Source organism: Mus caroli, unplaced genomic scaffold (genome assembly GCF_978045245.1).
Source record: "Mus caroli unplaced genomic scaffold, Mus_caroli_1 scaffold_15, whole genome shotgun sequence".
In the NCBI taxonomy this organism is placed as follows: Eukaryota; Metazoa; Chordata; class Mammalia; order Rodentia; family Muridae; genus Mus; species Mus caroli.
Genome location: NW_028227270.1, coordinates 61,752,599 through 61,773,555, shown reverse-complemented (window position 1 = coordinate 61,773,555; position 20,957 = coordinate 61,752,599). Strand labels below are relative to the sequence as shown.

At 44.6% G+C, this 20,957-nt stretch overlaps 1 protein-coding gene across 1 annotated transcript in view; it reads right to left on the bottom strand.

Annotated features, from left to right (window-relative positions):
* The window catches only part of Slc28a3 (solute carrier family 28 member 3), a 53,898-nt gene that overhangs the window by 7,312 nt on the left and 25,629 nt on the right, over positions 1-20,957 (bottom strand). The window contains exons 3-14 of the mRNA XM_021180813.2: positions 19,534-19,622; positions 17,428-17,519; positions 15,115-15,304; positions 13,401-13,545; positions 10,940-11,053; positions 10,138-10,215; positions 9,250-9,330; positions 7,827-7,907; positions 5,612-5,737; positions 3,589-3,719; positions 1,439-1,607; positions 418-615 (exon numbers count right to left, since the gene is read on the bottom strand). Of these exons, the coding sequence (XP_021036472.1) occupies positions 418-615; positions 1,439-1,607; positions 3,589-3,719; positions 5,612-5,737; positions 7,827-7,907; positions 9,250-9,330; positions 10,138-10,215; positions 10,940-11,053; positions 13,401-13,545; positions 15,115-15,304; positions 17,428-17,519; positions 19,534-19,622 (1,494 nt within the window). The remainder of the gene's footprint in view (positions 1-417; positions 616-1,438; positions 1,608-3,588; positions 3,720-5,611; positions 5,738-7,826; positions 7,908-9,249; positions 9,331-10,137; positions 10,216-10,939; positions 11,054-13,400; positions 13,546-15,114; positions 15,305-17,427; positions 17,520-19,533; positions 19,623-20,957) is intronic.

Genomic DNA, 20,957 nt, shown 5'->3' with positions numbered 1-20,957 from the left:
CAGTTTTTAAGTTTTCCCCACTCTCCCTCCCCTTTCTCTCTTTCTCCACACAAATATCACATGGTCAAGATAACGTGACTGAAGATTATGCTGTGCTCATCATGAGGTCTACAAGAGTCACTCAAGTTCCAGACAGACAGAAGAACAAGTCACAGTGTAGCTATGTGATAAGAATTATACATATTGACATATTGCTGCATCGAAGTCACAGTGTATCTATGTGATAATTATACATACCAACATATTGCTGCACACCAAGTTACAGTGTATCTATGTGATAAGAGTTACATGTACCGACAATAGAATATAGACATGAAGAATTATACGTACCAACATATATTGTCACAGTGCATTATCTATCTGATGAAGAATTAATTATATAACATATAGAAAATAGACATAAAGAACTATACGTACTGACATATATTGCTGCACGCCATTCACAAATTTAGGTCCAGCTGCTTTCCTCAAATTGATTAATTTTGAGAGGTGGTCATAAGCCACAAATTCATTGAAGAATGTCTTGTAACCTATGAGTTTGGCGACCATAAAGCTGTCTTGCCAGTCGACTCCCATCATGAAAGAGAAGGGCATGAAGATATAGGAACAAATGAGCTGCAAGGGACAGAAGTGGTGACACTCATTAAACAGTGATTGCTTCGAATTCTGCCACACACCCCCTTGGTGATAGGGTTGTCCCTGCTTTTCTGGGCACATTCAGTTGCCCATCTTTATGTATCAGGAGTGTACGGTTGGTCCTCAACAGATCGGTGTTAAGGCTTGATTTCTATGTGGTGATGTCAACAGACACAAGACTCTTAAAATCTATGAGTGTCTTTCATGGGATATAGCATTAGTTCTCCGTGGAATGGACTAATTTGAGAGTGTTTAAAGAAGGTCAGCAGCTCGGTCCCCCCTTTCATTTCGAATGTGCCCTTTCCTCTTGTCTGTGATGCATGGGTCTGCGGGTGATCCTTGCCACATTTAATTTCTTGAGTGGATTTGAAGCCTTCAGAGTGGCAGGTTAAATAAACCTTTACTGTTATAGGCTTCCCAGTCCAGTGTTCTGCATAGCCCAGGAAGCAGAGCAGGGCAGGAACTGGGTAGAAATTGGGCCCTTGGAAGTAGCTTATATTTTGGGAAAGAGAAAATAATTGCTTTGGGGGGAAAGGGGGTGGCGACAGAAGACAGGACAGGAGTGAAACAATTGGGGCAGCAAATGAGATGTTTCTATAGTATATGAGAGAGCACAACATAGCTGACTAAGAAAGGCTCAATCTGTAGCCCATGCTGGCCTTGAACTTATGGCAATCCTATCTTGGTGATAGTGATTAAAATCCTATCTAAGTGATGGGATTAAAACGTGAGCTACCAAACCTGGATTCTTAACTTATTTTTAAACAGAGGTAGTCAGAAACCAAACAAGGCAGAATCATACCTCAAAACTCAGCTCTGGGTAGTTGAACATGCTTCCAAACCAAGACAGGGCAGAGTTCACAAAGGAGAGCAAGGCCAGGAAGGCGATCAGATTCGCAGCAATGTTTGCCACCAGAGGGATGGATGAGGATGCGCCCTGAGAGGCTGCCTCCAAGAGATTCCTCGAATCACTTCATCAAAAAATGGAAATTCTAGAATTACCAAGGCATATCTGTGGTGGTTCATATATGCTAGGCCCAGGGAGTGGCACTATTTGGAGGTGTGGCTTTGTTGGAGTAGGTGTGTCACTGTGGGCATAGGCTTTAATATCCTAGTCTTAGCTGCCTAGAAATGAATTTTGCACTAGCAGCCTTCAGATGAAGATGTAGAACCCTCAGCTCCTCCTAACCATGCCTGCCTGGATGCTGCCATGTTCCTGCCTTGATGACAATGAACTGAACCTGTAAGCCAGCCCCAGTGAAATGTTGCCCTTATAAGACTTGCCTTGGACATGGTGTCTGTTCACAGCAGTAAACCATAACTAAGACAGTATCTCTGGATCTATGGCACAGCAATGGCCTAGTCATAGTTGTCCGACATGAGGTGAACCCTTAGGTACCGAGTACTCAGTCTCTTATGGCCTCAAAATTTGATGGGCTTATGATTGTTGATGCTTGGCCATGGGGATGTGGGAGCCCACTGCTGTGGTACGTTTCTCTTGGTGAAGGTTGAATCCTGGGCTTTGGGTGCTAAGCATCCATTCCTACCTCTACTCCATTGGGTGCATTTATAATAATAAACCAAGAAGTGATGAAATCATATACATTTAAATACTATTTATCAAAAGTAGCTACCTACCAGGGACTGTTGATCTCCAGGCACTACTGACTATCAGTTAGAAGGAAGCCCATATCACCGCTACTTCATTAAAGACTGAATCCTACGGTGTGCTCTTCTCTGATCTCCCATGAACCCCTCTCATCTGAGAGGTCTATCCCTAAATTCTAAATTCCCCCACCCCCCAATTTCTTTACTATTTCCCTACATGGCTGCATCCCTACATAACATACGTGATATAACGCACCAAGCAAATCTTCATGGTTCTGGACTCTGTAAGTGGAACCTTTAGGATGCTATCTATCCCCTATCCCAGTCCTCTAGACCAAAAGTGTTTCCTAGTTTGGTGTTTGGAATGGATTGCATAACCCACAACAAGACACCTTGTGGGAGGAGGGATAAGGATTAAAATATAATGGTGATATCAACTGATATTTCATATGTACACACAAAGCCTGAGATACAATTTTATACAATACTTTAAATGTTCATTTATTTGCTGTTACTGTGTGCGTGAGTGTCATGTGTATGTATGTGATGAAGGCGAATGTGCTGGGGTAACAGGACAACATTGCGGAGTTTCTTCTCTTCCCCATCTTCATGTGGACTCCTGGCCTCTAACGCAGGCATCCAACCTTGCGTGGTGCATGGCTTTAGCTGCTGAGCCCTCTCGTTACTCTAGGCAATATTTTAATAATCTGTGTATAGAACAAAGCTGAGTGCCCTGGATTGTTTTTATTTGTGGCATCGAGATGCAACTAAGAAATGTTTCAGGTTTCAGAACAATTTTGATTTTAGGTTAGGTTTCTGAGTTTTGGGCGCCCGCCTTTCACCTCATCCCCTCGACAGGCTGTCTTCACACGCCACTCTCCCAGTTACGAGTATTTCCACGTAAATGAGGCCTAGAGCTGAGATGAGAGTTCATTACATCATGTGATATAATGAGATACTTATATTTCACATGTCTCACTCCTGCGGTCCCTCTGCGATTTTTAATTTCTTTTTCACAGAGCGGAAGAAAATGAAGCCACCTTTTTATTCCATGGGTGATCTTGGAAACAGCCATTCTGTAACTTCCCAGTAGTCTTCAAGCAGGGCTTAGTGAACACTGAGTGCATTTATCAAGAAGCACTTTATAAGAAAGGTGTGTTTGGAAAGGCTTTCATGAGTATTAAAGGAGGAGTTTGTCTTGTTTCCTAGGCCAAAAATCTAAGAGCTCACTGGGAAATTAAATGTGATCCATTCTAAGGCCACAACTGGCTGTACCTTCTTCCTATTATCAAAGTGTGATTTTGGCATCCTGGCCTGTACGGTCATTAATTAGATAACACCTACCCATTTTCCATCTTCATGGCACTCTTGAGGGTTATTTTGGGTTTCTCTGTTTCAGGCCAAAAGAGTTTGGCCACAGCCAGGGCTGCAGGCGCAGACATGACCGAGGCGGTTAGCAAATGTGTGGACGACACCTGCAGTGGAGAAGGAAGGGGCTGATCATTCCCAGTGGCCCAGTCAGAGGACAAGACTCATGTCACCTGACCTCCCCCTTGGGAGAAGCACAAAGCCTAAGTCTGATTATCTGGGGTGAGAGTTAATTCTGCATCATAGGAACTTAAAGGTTTCTCAACCTTTCTGTTGTCTCTCTGAGCATCCAGCGGATCCCCACAGCCCATACTTATCTCATCCTCAGTTCAGATGGGGGTATGAGAGGAGGAGCATGGCCTGCGTGCAGAGACGGAAAGTCCCCATTCTTCCCAGCTTGGAACCCTTCCTGTCTTACTGTTCCTTTATCCTGTAAACTACTCTTACCCAATATTTCTTTTCTACCCTCGTGTTTTGTATTATTCTGTATTTGTTTCCCTATGGTGATGGCTAATTTTGGTTGTCAACTCGACTGCATCAACTAAAACCCAAGGCCAGGGTGGTCCTGGGAGGGATTTCCTTAGTCAGATTGTTTGAAACAGAATGGTTCACACTGTGGACCTCAGTTCCTAGTGGAGGCACAGTTACAATAACATGAAACAAGCCGGGCGGTGGAGGTGCATGCCTTTAATCCCAACACTTGGGAGGCAGAGGCAGAGGCAGAGGCAGGCGGATTTCTGAGTTTGAGGCCAGCCTGGTCTACAGAGTGAGTTCCAGGACAGCCAGGACTACACAGAGAAACCCTGTCTTGAAAAAACAAAAACAAAAAACAATAACATGAAACAAACTTGGCTTTCTGTCTGCTTGCCCCCACTCTCGATGGCGAGTCCATTGCTGCTGTGCCGTCTCTCCATTGGTACTACAACCTACTTCATCTGGCTTCCAATGTAGACAGGAATCCAACTGCTTGCCAGCAGTCCTCCAGGTCTTCAATATCAGATTCGGACTGATGAGACAGCCAGGCCCAAGGACTGAACCACTACTGCGTTCATAGCCCAGTTAGCGTAAGACAGCCATTGTTGGGTTACCTAGACCATATTCTATCTTAGGGAGTCCTGATTATATGTGTTCCCTGCCCCATTCCCATCACACCTAGCTCATTGATGAAGGCAACATCCCTACCTACAGTGGAGCAGGTGACCATCTGTGTTAGCATCTTATCTATAGTGGGGCAGGTGACCATCTGTGACAGTATCCCTACCTACAATGGGGGCAGGTTCCCCATAGTGGGGACAGCATTCCCCAGCCTCCAAAACTGATCACTCTTAGAATTGGCTTTGTATTAGAATTTGGGTTTCTCAAAAATATTGATGGCAAGGTCTCATTCCATGAAATTCTTGTTTACGTGGTCGTGGGCCAGAAAACTTGGACCTTTAACAAGTTTCACCCGAACCAAAACAACCCCTTTCCAGGTGACTCTCATGAGAAGGTTTGAGAACTCCTGCTCCGGGTCACAGCTCCTTTCCCAAGTGTCAGGTATTAGCTTGGTTGGCTGAACTATTCAACACACACAAGACAAAACCACAGGGTTGGCTAGTTCCCAACAAAGCCTTCTACAAAACCCCAGCAGGATCTGGATCTGGCTCATTAGCCATAGTTTGCTGACCCTTGGGGAACATCTTTGCTAAGATTAATAATATAGGTTCTGGTTTTCCACACAGATTGAAGATTTTTAGGCAAAATAACCTTGTCATGGAACCTCACTGTGCCATGGTTAGATATAATTATATGAAGGGGGCAGGAATATGGACTCCAAGCTCTCAAATTCCCTGGGGTCACTACATTCAAATGCCAAAGCCACAGCGGGCTACTTTCGTCATGCTCGAAAGGGTGGCATGTTCTCAGTGTCACTTCCAGTCAGCAACAAGAAAGAAAAAGAAACCAAAAATAGGAAGTGGGAGATTGAATTCACTTTGACTTATGTTCCAAACCTTCTTACCCCAAAAGAGATGTATGCGCCCAATACACTTCCAGCAATCGTGGCAAAGCCAGCTGTCATAATGGTATGGAGTTCCGACTTGGTGACGTGTGGTAAATATGGTTGGACCAGTAGTGGAGACTCTGTCTGGAGACAAACATTAAATGTTGTTACCTTTTAAATGCCTAACCTTGTGTCTCTAATGCAGTTGCTAGAGTGACTCTCAAAACTTGTCCGGCAGTCACAGGACCTCTGGAAACGCAAAGTCTCCAAGTGGAATTGGAAATTCTAAAGGTGCCCCACTGTGTCCGTACTTTGATAGCTTTCTAGTTAGTTCTGGTACCCACTCCTTGGGGTCCCTGCATTCAAAACCAAAGTAAACTCTCTATCAGTGTGTGTAAATTTGTAATGTGTGAGGCTGTTCAAACAGTCCTCAACCTAGCTTTGGGCTGGATGCTAACAGAACTTGGAAGGCTCTCTTGAGGGTTAGCTGAGCATTGTCTGGCCTTATAGATGGGATTTCCAAACTGCTGTGACTTTGCATCTTTCAAGCTGACCTTGACAGACACATACATGTTTTGTGGAAATAGAGACCATTATAGAACAAAGAATAGAAGAGGCACCCATAGTTCCTTTCATATCAGCCAGGGTATAGTGTCAAAGGCTTGAGTTGCACTGGGGAGGGTGGGTGGCTCGAAACATGGGGCTCTCCACCAGTAATAGAAGCACTTTGGGCATATTAACTATCAAATCTAGTGCCACAGACACATGTGTGCAATCTTACAATTTTCTGCTCATTATTTCTAATTGTTCTGTGAGGTTGAATGTGTTGAGCCTCAATTTATACACTGAATGGGAGCCCTGTATGTGAGACCTTTTACCCTGCAGGTACCAGCAATCATCTAGAGATGGTGCCTTAATTAGTCCTGAGAGATTTTATGATTATAATTATTATAATTTCAACTCCTAGGGAAGGACGAATTACCACTGTACACACTAAAGACTACTTTAGGCTGGTGAGCCAGCCTTATGGAGAAGGCTCAGCCTGCCTCCAGTAGTTGTAAGCCTGGGATTTGGGGCTGTGTATTTTTCTGTGGCACGAGTTTGTCTTTGAGTTGGGCAGCTTTTCTGGCAGCACTGCCCTGTGGCCTCATCGGGCAATTCTGTCTTCCCTGAAGCTATGTGTCCCTCAAGCTGTGCGGCTTATTGTATTCCTGACCTGTGTGTTTCTTGGGGTGGCTCCAGTTTTGAGGGGTCATATTTCTTTGCTTGAACTGGGCCTCAAACAAAACGGTATGTAACCATCCAATGAGCTGGGGAAGTGACACAGTGACCTGAAAGCTTATGTATCACGGGAAGAAAAGCATCAGAAAGTGTTTGTGCAGGCTCAGGGGACGGGGAGCAGCTGGACGAGGCTGGACAAGGCATGTGTCTGTGCCTGTAGGATTCTTGGTTGGGTGGCTTTTCTTTGTCTCCTTCATCATCACAGCATTGCTGTGAAGCATGTGAGGTACCCTACGCACTCTCTGCAGCTTGAGGACAGTGCAGTCATTCGAGCTGAATAGCTGCCAGCCGCAGCAGAGTTGACCAAAGGCCTCAATAATGGAGAGAAGGTTTCTGGCAAATGTGTACATGAGATGCATTGTGACTTGACAAAATAATGGTGTTCTTTCTCTGAGCTTTCAATAACTCAGTTCCATACTAAAATAACCTTCCTCCCCAACCTCATCCTCTTCTCCTGGACACACACACATATGCACATACACACACATGTTCACATGTATGCACACATGCATGTACACACACTCATGTGCACACATTCACATATATGCACACATATATGCACACATATCCATGCATGTACACACATGTGTACATACTCACATGTAAGTATACACATGCACATACACAAACACATGTGCACACATGAACATACACATACATGCATACATGGACACACACATGCTCACATGCATGCACACATGCATGTAAACAACACATATAGCCACAGGCATGCACATGCATACATTCACATTTGTAAGTATATACACACATGCTCACATGCATGCACATACATACATATATACGTAGTACTAGGGATTTCTTATTTTACACTCTCCACTCTACCCTAATGAGATAATGCATCCACAGGGACCTCATCACCAGTTTTGGAAAGAGAGCATCCCCATCTGCAGCAAGCAGTTTGCTTTGCTTGTCTTCTGTTATTACAACTTACTTGCCCGATAAATATGTTGCCAGCAGCAACTACAGACTCAATGGGAGATGACCCCATCGTGACAAGCATTAGCCACCCGACCTAAAAGGAAGAAAAGGATAAAGTCAGCAGAGAACCGTTTACATAGCAAAGACTTAAAGGTCAGCTAAACAAAATCTAGTCTGTGTTAGGACACAAGTCTTTCGTGGCTGCTGTCAGGATGGTAACAGGGACCTATATGTTTATATAGGAAATTCATTCAGCCCACAGAGCTGATGAGCTGAGTCTTCCCACCTGAGTCTAAGTCTGCATCACTGTATCTACATTTGAGCAATACAGAAATGAGTTTTTATAGATTAAATAAAAGTACCATGGACAGAAAGCTTTTCTGTGGCCCAAGAGCGACTATGAGCGACAGACCTGAATCGTCCATCTATTTCTGGCTCTTTGGAGTAAATGCTATCACTCCCTGTATTATAGAAGAGGCAACTAAGGCACAGAACGGTCACGTTGTTAAAGGCCTGCCCCCTTGGGATACTGAGATGGACACGGTTGAAGGGGTTTTTCCTACTTACGTCAAATGAGCATAGTTTGGGGTTCCGCTTTTGTAATGGCTTTGTGGGAATAGCTTAGATTTAGGGTGTCTCCCAAATGTCTACACATTAAAGGTCTGCTCCTCTGCCTCAGTGTTACTAGGAGGTGGTGGCCTTTAAGGGGTGGAGTCTAAAATGAAGTCAGAAATTGTTGCAAGGTGCCCTTGAAGAGGATCGGGTTTTGCTTTCTAGGCATGTGCTTTGCCTGATGCTCAAACCATACTCTCTACTAAGGTGTGTGTGTGTGCTTTTGTGTGGCTGTAGGCCATGTGTATGGAGGTGTCTGCAAGGCCAGAAGAGGATGTCAGTGGAGTCGATTTCGAGGCACTGGTTGTGAGCAATGGGACCTGAACTCAGGTAGGGCAGAGGTGTTCTTAGCAGCTGAGCCATCTCTCTACCCAATTTGAGCTATGATGAAGGTGAGGACTCAATTGCAGGGACAGCAAGACTATGCCTAACTTGCTTTTAAAAATATCTTATGCCTGTATAACGTGCTCCAGAGCAGAAGCAATCTCTTGTTTCTATTTCTGTACTACCTGTGAGGCCTGGAGGACCTTAGGTACCCCGCAGGAAGCTGTTACTACAGAGCAGTGTTGCTTCCTCCTGGCATCCGACCTTTGTCCCCTCGATGCAGAAGTAACTTGGTTTGCAAATCAAAGTCCCCTTGGAGGTTCCTGAGGTAACATTCGCACTATGGACACATGCAGGATCACCGGTTGGGATCCAAGGACTCAGATGAGTATCTTTGTGGAGAGAGACAGGTGTGGTGTGAATGCCTGAATCACAGGTGTTAGGACTTTTGAGCCTGAACGAACTCTGCATCATCCACAGAGTGCCTCACATCCCAGTACCTTTCTGATGATCCACTGCATCAGCCCCAGATAGTAAAGCATAGACATCACAGTGCTGAAGAAAACCACGATGGGCAGGATCTGTGGGCGGGGCACAATTGTGGTCACCAGTCAGTGCTGACAGTACTGTGAGCATCCTGTACGCTTCCCCTCTGCCTCCTTTCTGCCCCTAGGAACATCATCATAGAAGCAAAGTCCCTCTGTACAGAAGACTGGGTCATCCAGCCAGCAGCTGCCCGCTGGACAGCCTCCGACTCTTAAGTTCTCTATTGCATTGGATTGAGTGTGTCTCCAGAAGTCTACACGGTGGGTATTTTAATATCTCTCAAATGCCATGGTGACAGTGTCTGAAATATAGCCTTCGGAAGTAGCTATGGTTAGAGGAAGTCACAGGCTGGAGAGATGGCTCAGCAGTTAAGAGCACTTGCTGCTCTTGCAGGGGACCTGGGTCAGTCCCCAGCGTCTACATTGCAGTTCACCACTGCCACAGTTACAACCATAACTGCCTGTAACTCCAGTTTGATGAGAGCTAAAGCTCTCTTTTGGCCTCTGTGGCTATTGCATGCATGTGATGCATATACATATATACAAAAAAAATACTCATATCCATTAATTAAAATTAATCAAGAAAAAAGATTAGATGAAGTCATTGAAATGGGATGCCCATAACTGACTTTACAGGTCCTTCCTCAGAGCCTGCCCCTGCCCTACCTCACCCTTCCCCACTATTGCCTAGCTAACTGGTCAGAGGCAACATGCCAGGACAATTTGTGCAAGGCCTAATTTAGAAAAATCTCTATTAATGATACCCTTAAAAACACACTTTGTCTCAGCATCAGGGTTCTTTTCATTTTAATAGGCGGGCATAGGAAAGGAATCTGGACTTACCTTAAATGCAAAGAAGTGGTCTGTATACTTTTCCCCAAAGACAAACCTGGCTCCAGTATCAGTGTACCCCAGGAAAGTCTGAGAGAGAGAGAGAGAGATAGAGAGAGAGAGAGAGAGCTCATTACACACACCATGAGCCACAGGAAGGAACCTGAGCCCCCCTGAGAGATTGGGGAAGCTCTAGTAAATTCATTAAGCAGACTTGGGAAGTTAGGAATGCTGAGAATCTCGGTTTAAATCATCCCTACAGGCAGACTTCCTGCCATTTCTGACATTCCATCTGACCTGTACTGGCTGTGGTTGTTGGCTCCAACAAGCCCTAGGCGCTATACAAGGATGAACCTAGTCACCACTACATGCAGAGAGAGGCTCTTTCTCTGTTTGGAGGAGCCATCTCAGAAGTGCGGCACCGCTTGGGCAGGATAATGGGGTAGGAAGGATAAAGATGTGGTCCAATGGATGACACAGCTAGCGGGCAGTGGCAAGCTTAATTGACTACACAGATGAACATATCTGACAGGCGCAACAAAGTGGCAAGCCTAATTTGTGCCATGGAATTAAAATTAGGGTACAATATTACAGATAAACTACCCACATTTAAAATGTCCTGAGGGCTACATCCAAATGTTAAAAGTACAAAGAAAAGAAAAGCAAGAATTATTGTTGTTATTATTATTATTATTATTGTTAATTATTATTATTATTTTGAGCCAAGGTCTCGTGAGCCTCAGGTTGTAGCCAAGGCTGGTTTTGAATTCCTGACCTTCCTGTCAGCTCACCAGCTCTCATCTGACCTGCTTACCTGAACTTGTCTCCCCATCCAATCAAAAGCAACAAATCCAGGCCTAGTTCTTAAAATTAAGAGCCCAAGAAGAAACTGTAGTCCAATTCCCCAAAAGACAGGCCTCCAGTAAACCTGTGGAGAAAGACGGAGACCATAAAATGTCACGCTAACTAGAACATTGTAATGCTGCTTAAATGAGCAAAATATACAGTAACGTTGGGTGCAGGGGGGCTAAGCTTTCAGAAATTGCAACAGACCCCTTTAGATTGTAGTTACCTTATTAGGAAGTTAATGGTGGCCATAGACTTCCAAGGGGGCATTTTCCCTTGGGAGCATTCTCACGTGTCCCTGAGGAAGCCCAAGCAGACAGCCTCAGAGAATTTTTTTCTAATTAATTAAATTTGTCCTTTGACAATTTCATACATGTATATATAATCACGCTGACTACACTCCTTCTCTAGCCTTCTTACTTCCCTCCCAGCCCTGCCTACCCTCCTTATTCTTACAAATCTCTTTCTCGGATTTCTGTTTGTTTTGCTTCATAAACAGGGTCCTCTGTGTACCTGGGGCTTTGGAGTCTGGTGGGTTTGGTAATGGGTGCACAATGGAAGCACAACAGAAGGCAATGACTCGCCCCTCCCAGAATTTATCAGAAGCTGATCATAATCCAAGAGTAAGAGATAGGACCCTGTGGTTGTAGGGTTTAATCATGAACTTGACATGCCAATAACTATCTGGGTCACAGTGAAGGGTTATTGAGACCAGGGCGACCTGTGGTTGTATTTGTTAGGGATTATCTTTATTACATTAGTTGAAAGTGGGATGGTTGTGGACTGTGGGTGGCACCATTCCCTACACGGCAGCTCCTGAACTGTGTAAGAGTTCAAACACAGATGCACCATTCATGGCTCTCTGCTCTAGACTGGGAATAACACGCCTCCGTGATTCACGCTTCCACCTCTTTAACTCACCCACGGTGATGGACTATACCCTAGAATCACGGACAAATGAGCCCTTTCTTCCTTAAGTTGGTTTTATCAGGGTATTTTAATCAAAGTAACAGGAAGTGAAAATAAGAGAGGCCCTATACAGGTCAACTCCACGCAGGGGTTGTATTCTGCCCTCTTCTGCTGCTTTTCCACGGTGCTCTCTGAGCCTTAAAGGAGATATTCTAAATATCTGACTTAGGGCTGGGTCCTCAGCCATCACACCTTGGGCAGCTGCAAGTCTCTGCCCACCCACCACCACTTACTCCAAAGAGAGGCCTCAGAGAACGTTTAGATAGACTCATACCATTAAAAAAAAAAAAAAAAAAATCAGGGCTGCGCTCACTCTTTATAAACCTGGGTGAAAAAGCTGAGAAAGTAAGGTAAACCAAAAATCCTGACGAATGACCTGGACTCAGAGAGTCGTCTCCAAAATACCTGGTCATATTGCAAATGTTACGTGTACAGCTACTTCTCCACTTGGAAAATGGAAAGGTTGTAATTGATTTTTCTGTGCTCAAAGGTTGTTTATCTGACAATTTATAAGTGAATTAGATGAGATTTGGCTCAGATGAGGGGTTCTTGTTCCACAATAAAGGGAGCCCATGACCTTGAGTGCAGACCTAAGATGATAGAAGAAATGTACTGTCATCTACGTTTAATCTCAGAGCAGAAAAGAATGGCTTAAAAACTCTGGGTTGATAGAATGGAGATGTTGATCTGAGCAGGGCAAATAATTTCCATTGCATTAGGTCAAGTTGGTCCCTGATGAATGCTTTTTCTGTGGGTCACCCTCTTTGCCAGAAGGGACTGCTACAGCTTGCCATCGTGATTTGCAGATAACAGCTTTAGTCTTATAACTCAAACCCATCTCATGGGCTGTAGGCTGATAAAAGGCAGGAGGTGGTGGGGGATAGGGGGAGGAGAGGAAGAGAATTTGATGCTAAGGGGCAAGAGTGTAGCAGGACAAATCTGAGAATAAAAAAGGCCACATTAAAATGGAATTTTCATAAAACACAGAGTCGAAGGCTGGAGATGTGGCTCAGTGGAAGGCTTGGTTAGTGTGTGCAGATCCCTATGTCAATCCACAGCCCCCCATTAACTGCGCTTGCTTAGAATTCCAGCACTTAGGAAGCAGGAGGGTCGGAAGTTCGAGGGCATCCCTGAGCGAGTTTGAGGTCAGCCTGGGATATATAAGCTCCTGCCTCAAAACTAAAACAGTGCAGGATTGGGTATAAGATACTAGTAATGGACCATCTGGGAATATGGGTCAAAGGAATGAGCTTTCCCGTGTGTGTGTAATGGAACCCCAAGTGCACACGAGGGACGTATTACTTGTGTAACTGGAAATCACTAAGAACAAAACAGCTCCGGACAAGCACCCTCGCCCCTTGTGGACTCGCACGAGGTGGACATTTTGCATAGTTAGATTTTTCCCAGTGACTGTTTTGAAGTCTTGGCTTCCCTGCCTCCCACAGCCAGTCTGTACTTACTCTGGTGGGATGTTTGGAAAACAGAAATAACAGGATAAGGTACATGATGAGTCCGCCAAAGGATACCAAGTTTTGTTGGCCCAGTTTGGCAGTGTCAAGAGACAGCCAGAGAATAATCGCCAGGATCAATGAGCTCCAGACCACCCTGTGAGGACAGAAGGAGGGAGCCGGGTCCTTTATTGTGCCAACTTGAATATCGTATCGAGGATGAAACACACAAAGGAAAACTGCTAACAAGATGACACACCTCAGAACCAGGGAGCCGTGCTTCAGACAGCTGTGGCCTTGTGACCTATGTCCCTCTTACCTCCTAGCTCCCACCCTCAACAAGTCCAAGGCTACACACATGCGCATCAGAGAGGAGAGAGGGTGTCTGTACAGGGATGCCTCGTCTCTGCTTAAAGGATCTTCAAGCAATACCTTAGCCTTCCTCTCTGTCCTTTTGGGGATGATATTACCTTTATGAGAGGATGTGTTTCCTGTAATTGGGGGACCTTAGCAGAGTTAAATCAGACTTCGGGTTCTATCTTCCTGTGTCTAGTAGATGTGATAGGCTGATTCACAGCTTTGATGGCCAAGTTGGGGAGGCTGCTGTGTGGTGATTGCGCTATCCTGATGAACTGGACTGAAAGTGGGTGAAGTGTCCAGGGTAAACCATGCATGTGCTTCACAGCATAGAGAACCAGTCCCTTGGACTATTCAATAGGACCATCTCTAAGGAGGGGAGAGCCCACAGTGAGAGGCCAGAGAAAATCCCTGGGGCCATTGTAAGATGTGGATTCCTTCAAGGGGGAGTCAGGTCCCCAAGGTCCCCAGGGAGCAGGTTCTATGAGCAGGAAGTCCTTTCCCAAGTCAGGTCTATCCTTGCCCTCATCTTGGTGCTGGCTTTGAGGCAAATCTAGAGTCAGTACATCAGGTGAAAGAAAAGGGAACATTTGGCTGGGTTTTCTCTAGCCAGGGATGGAAGGAACATCTCACACACTCACACACACACACACACACTCACACATACACACACACACACAGACACATACAACCCAAACAAAACTGAGGTGTCATTTCACCTTGGTCTTTATTTCCTATTTGAAAAATATAAATAAGCAACTAATAATAAATAAGTGAAACAAAACATATTCAAGATCAAATACAGTCCATGATTTCCACTTTGCAGATGAATTTAGTGAGATAATGCATGGCTATATAAAAAGAAAGAAGTTAGAAAAAAAAATGCAAGCTCACACGGTCAGCAACCTTTGCTGTCTTGTACTTATGAGCCAATCTTTAAGTCAGCACTGAAACCGCATGGCATCTTGAGCTGTTCTCTGACCTGGGGCAGGACAGACATTACTAATTGATAATGATCTCCTTGCATCAACAAACCCTCACTGCATGACTAAAACACTACTTTATCCTATGTTCTTGTCCTGTATGTAGGTATCTAGGTGTCTTTGTAACACAGACATGCAGATGAGCAGATTGTCTTTGGACTTTTACCAGCACCTCAGATAAGGGGCTTCTTGTGACACTTGAATAATTTTTAAGTGATTCATTATCTCATCCTGGTCTCATTCATAAAATGGAGGTACTATAATGGTACTATTGTGGTTATTGCACATATCAATATCCCATAAATGAGAATGGGATTTTAGAACACATTTTTGGAACAGTAGAGAGAGCCAACATCCCATCCCTGCAGTAGGAGAAATGTATTTACCATTTCAGCCAGAACCAATGCCTGTCGAGAAGCCTTCTGCCAGGAGACAGGAAATCGTCTATTCGCTGTTCATATTTGGCCATCAAGTGATCCCAGATGACAAAGAAGATGGTCACCAAGGTGATCACAAAAAGAGGAAGGGCTCTGTGGAAGTTTATCGCACAGGCTGCAATCACCAGGGCCAGGAAACCTGTCCAGGAGGCAAATTCAGATGCTTGGTACCCCCAAACCAGTGGATCTGGGCTTCCAGCCTGGTCTGACTGGGGCAAGGGGAGGCTTAGGCAGGCACTTGCTGGATGCAGGGGTGCTTGGTGTAGCTTCTAACTTCTCTAGCTGAGTCTTTTGTTTTTCTTTCAAAGAAGTCCCTAAGATTTCACCACGATGGAGAAAAAGATCCATCCTTCCTTCCTTCCTCCCTCCCTTCCTCCCTCCCTCCCTCCCTCCCTCTCTCCCTTCCTTCCTTCCTTCCTTCCTTCCTTCCTTCCTTCCTTCCTTCCTTCCTTCCTTCCTTCCTTCCTTCTTCCCTCCCTCCCTCCCTCCCTCCCTCCCTCCTTTCCTTCCTTCCTTCCTTCCTTCCTTCCTTCCTTCCTTCCTTCCTCCCTTCCTTCCTTCCTTCCCTCCCTCTCTCCCTTTTTTTTTAGTATCTTCTAAGTTCTGCATCCTCACACTTGGTTCCTGTGGCTGCATTTAAAGAACACAATTTAAGATAAGAATACCAGGTGTTAGTACATTTAATTCCAGCACTTAGGAGACAGAGATTGGCGTATCTCTGTGAGTTCAAGGCAAGCCTGAGCTCACTCTACATAGTGAGTTCAAGGACACCAGGAGCTATACAGTAAGACTGTCTCCAAAAGGGAAGGAAGGAAGGAAGGAAGGAAGGAAGGAAGGAAGGAAGGAAGGAAGGAAGGCAGGCAGGCAAGCTTCTTATTCTAAAAAGCCAGCAAACGGCCTGCAGGTTAGGTCTGGCCTATTACTAGGGAGGTGGCAAGCTCATGGTGTTTTCTTGTGTGCACTTGTATCCTCCAGTCAAGTAGAATTGCAATGCAGATACACCTTTCTACTCACATACTATCTGCGGTTGTATTTTTGTTACAATGTTGAAGGTCCAATATGGCCAGACCTAAGACTCTGTGGCCTACTAGAGGGAAGATGGCTGAGCCTTGCTGTTGCTGTTCCAGCTGTTGAACATCACAATGATTCTTGGCTTTGGCGGTGCAGCCTTCAAATGTCTATGGGCTTGAGAGGGAAGGTTCACATTTTACAGCCAATTTGTTTTGTTTTATTTTTGTTTTTGCTTTTTATTTTTTTACAATGTGCTTTGAAACCCTTTACTTTGAGAAGACAGAAAAAAAATCAGGGTACATTCTCATGTGACCGTAGGCTAAAGTCTGGGCCAGAAGGTCCTGGGTTTTGTCCTGTATTCGATCCCACATTAATGTTTGCTCATGTTTAACTTTGTATCGTGAAGTCTGCCAGTTGCCCAAGTAGTGTGGATTTGCATTAGCCAAGGTGTTTTCTTTCCAAGAGCCCCATGAGTATGGTTTGGAAGTATCCCTCTGACATTTGTGTGTTGGAAACGTAATCCCCACATCCATATTATGATGGTAGCAGAGGTGGGGCTTTGAGGAAGTAATTGCGATTGAATGAGGTCCCGAGGGTAGACGGCCACCATATTACTAGTGGCTTCAAAAACAGAGAAATAAATACATGGGTTAACCTGGGCTATCTAGTGCTTCAAAGACACACACCCCCACCCTGCCCCTGTGATTTGATGGAGTAGAAGGCCCTCGATGAGGCTGGCACCTTGGTCTTAGACTTCCCTGGTCCAGGACCTGGATAAACATCTGTGATTGAGCCTGCAGTATTCAATTATAGCAACAGAAAATGGACTAAAACAGTAAGTGACTTAAAAAAAAATTACCGGTTGACCTCATAAACAAGGCAGGGTAGCAGGCTGTGTTCTCTCTCTCTCTCTCTCTCTCTCTCTCTCTCTCTCTCTCTCTCTCTTTCTTTTTTTTTCTTTTTTCTTTTTTTAGACAGGGTTTCTCTGTATAGCCCTGACTGTCCTGGAATTCACTTTGTAGACCAGGCTGGCCTTGAACTCAGAAATCCGCCTGCCTCTGCCTCCCAAGTGCTGGGATTAAAGGCATGTGCCACCATCACCTGGCCAGGGTTGCTTGATCCACTCCACCCCTTCTCCCGGTGAGTGTGTGAGGCCCAGGGGAAGAGGAGATTTCTTTCTTTCCATAGAAAGTAACGCTTAAAAGACCCCAAGGAAAGACAACAGTCTTCCCACAGCCCTTTGGTATTTACCTGTCAGTAAAACGGCCCAGATGGTGCTTTGGAGAACAACTCTGTGCTTTCTACAAAACTCACAAATTGTATCATACTTCCTCTCCAAGAACCTGCAACATAAAAGCAAACAGGCCACAGAGGTGAATAGAATACCACAGCATGAAGTACCTAGCCTGTGATGCCCAGGTTAGGTCCTGAAAAGAAGCCATGTTTGTTGTTGTTTCTGAAGCCATATCCCAAAGCATAAATGGGATGTTCACTTTAGCTGGACACTGGTCATAACTTGGATTGGCCACTGACCGAGTGGCCTAGCTCTGAGGCGGATAACAGTAACTAACCAATAAACCACAGGCAGGGTAGGGATTCTGAGAGGAGGGCCTCAGAGTGTATCACATATACAATACATTGTTACCATGGGAAGCATTCACAACTAGAAGGATGCGTGAGGATGTGTACTGAGAATCTGAAACACTACCCTAGGAGATACTAGGAGAATCAGAGTGTGGTAAAGACTAAGTTTCTTGGGGTCTAATTCAGGAAAGGAAAAGCCAATAACTAATTTTTCTCAGTTGAGGAGATACTGTTTTGTTGTGTTAGCAACCATGATAAAGAGCCACTTTTAGTAGACCTTTGTCTGCTGTGCATTGGCTTCTTCAGCTCTTATCTTATAGTGGCAGGGAAAGTGTGTAATTCCAATGAATTGCAGTAATCTGGCCCTATGAAGCAAAGTCACTGCATAGACTTGCTTTGTTTGGTTGTCCAGGCTGAACAAACTCAACCCACTGGTGATTGCTTCAGTGCCATGATCATTAGTGAAACCCCGGAGAATATGATGCCTCCAGAGATCTTCTCATCCCTGGGTCAGAGCCTCATAAAATAAATGAAGGATGGAGCCTGGCAAGAGTTCTTGATGGTATTCACATGTCAAGACCTCTAAGCCCCAATTCTGATTTTTGAGAGACATTGTTCTGATGCCTAAGAATAAAACATTCTTCAGGGGCTGGGGATGGTCGGTGAGGAGCGCACAGCACTCCTGAAGAGGACCTAGGAGTGTTTCCTGGCACCTGTGTGGTGGCTCACAACCATCTACAGTCCCAACTCCAGGGGATCCGATAGCTTCCTTTGGCCTCCACTGGCACCGGATTACATACATGGTGCACAGACAGACATACATGCAGATAAAACACACTTAGACTAAAAAAATAGATAATTCTTTAAAAACTTCTATAGAGATATAGAAATTTAAGTAAAAATTTACATAGGAATTTAGAAAATGGACGTGCGTATTATAATATAGTATCAGAAATTCCAGACTCTTCACTTTCAAGTAGACTGCCTTTCCTTGTACTAACCCCAAATCAAGTTAGTGATATTGTTTCATCCATGTATGATGACTCACACTTATCGCCCCAGCATTTGAGAGCAGGCAAGAGGGTGGTAAAGGCAAGTTAAAAGTCGGCCTTGGCTAGAGAGCAGACCCTGCCAAGCACACACCTACTGGCTCTTCTGTCTTAGCGATTATAAAAACTTAGAATAATTCAAGGCCACAAGATAATAAAGGCAACAGTTTATAAAATTTTATCACATGTCCTTATTTTGTATGTATATGTGTGAACATGAGTGTTTGCAGAACAAATGGGGAAGTCCGAGGACAGCTTTCAGTAGTAGGTACTCTCTTCCGGCAGGTATGTCCTGAGGATGGAAGTCAGATCAGCAGGCCTGACAGCAAGTGCCTTTATGGTCTGAGCCATCTCCTTGGTCCAGTTTTCTGAGATTTAATGTAGGTTTTGAGAAATCAATTGCCATTGATAGATATGGGGAAGATAAATTGACTCCTTATGTATGGATTGGAGCCATTAGTAGGTAATTTATACCTTTAATGAGAAGACTGTCCTGGGTGGATGTAAAAATAAATTCGAGGTTCTGAGAGCAACATTGTTTCAAATGGACCACATTCATCACCCTAAAAGGCCATTATTTTTTCCAAGTGGCACTGGGTGGGTGGGTGGCACTGGAGGTGGTGACAGTTTCTAATGAAGCATAGTAAAATTTAAGAACAGAAGAGAATAAAACAAAAAGACAAAACATGGGATAAACCACACGCCGGGGTAGGCACTGCTGTACCCTTTCTGATGCTCATCTTCGCTACCATCCTCCTCTCTTTCTTCTTTGTTTCCTAGAGGCTCCTGTTCAATCGTGATCTGCCTGTCGCCCTGCAGATCAAACATCGGAACAAAGACAATAATGAGAACCTGGGTGTTATGAACTCTGGAATCCATTGCTCAGGGTTCAAGCAAGCAACATTCAAAACTTTCTTAAATTATTATGCAAGAAACGGCTTCCTTTTCCTACGTCATGGACAATTTTTTCCTTTTATAATAGAAATTTGGGGCCACACTTGTGTCCTTCCTCCCAGAGAAGTCTTTGACATTCTCGATTGCCATCTTTTTGCATTGGTTTTTATTTTATTTTATTTTTTATTTTTATTTTTTTAAATTTTTAATATTTTTATTACATATTTTCCTCAATTACATTTCCAATGCTATCCCAAAAGTCCCCCATAGCGGCCCTCACTTCCCTACCCACCCATTCCCATTCTTTTGGCCCTGGCATTCCCCTATATTGGGGCATATAAAGTTTGCAAGTCCAATGGGCCTCTCTTTCCAGTGATGGCCGACTAGGCCATCTTTCGATACATATGCAGCTAGAGACAAGAGCTCCGGGGTTCTGGTTAGTACATCCTGTTGTTCCAACAATAGGGTTGCAGATCCCTTTAGCTCCTTGGGTACTTTCTCTAGCTTCTCCATTGGGAGCCCTGTGATACATCCAATAGCTGACTGTGAACATCCACTCCTGTGTTTGCTAGGCCCCGGCATCGTCTCACAAGAGACAGCTATATTTGGGTCCTTTCAGCAAAATCTTGCTAGTGTATGCAATGGTGTCAGCGTTTAGAAGTTGCTTATGGGATGGATCCCTGGATACGGCAGTGCATTGTTTTTTGAAAAGGCAATTTGTTTGCATTTCTGATTTTTGTTCCAGTTTCTGTTGTAACCGATCAACACCAGACACCAGCTCTCTGCTTTTTTGGGAAGGGCTAAATGAAGTTCAAAGCAAGGGCTGTCTGATTCTCCCTTTACATTGAACCAGCCCATTTCCAGAGCCTGAAACCAAACTGAGGCTTGGCTTGCAGATATGAACACTTGCCTCATCCTTCAAGAGCTAACAGACTCCCTTGAGACTCACGTCCTCTCAACTGGGAGCACTGCCCTTGCCCTGATGACTTAAGAGCCTGTGTCAGAGTCACTTTTCATTGGCAATTTTCTTTTGGGACCAGTATGAGCTTTCTCCCAAATATCCATGACCTATCCTGTTTCCAGGCTAGCCCCCTCTCTCAATCCCACAATTCTTCAGCTGGTGAAGTTGCCATTGTATGTAGCTGGGAGTGTTTAGGTACACACTGGCTTTGAACACTCCTGGAGATCTACTGATGTTTTCTGCCATGTGCAGAATGACCCCTGATCCTCTGCACTTAAAACATCAGACCCCAA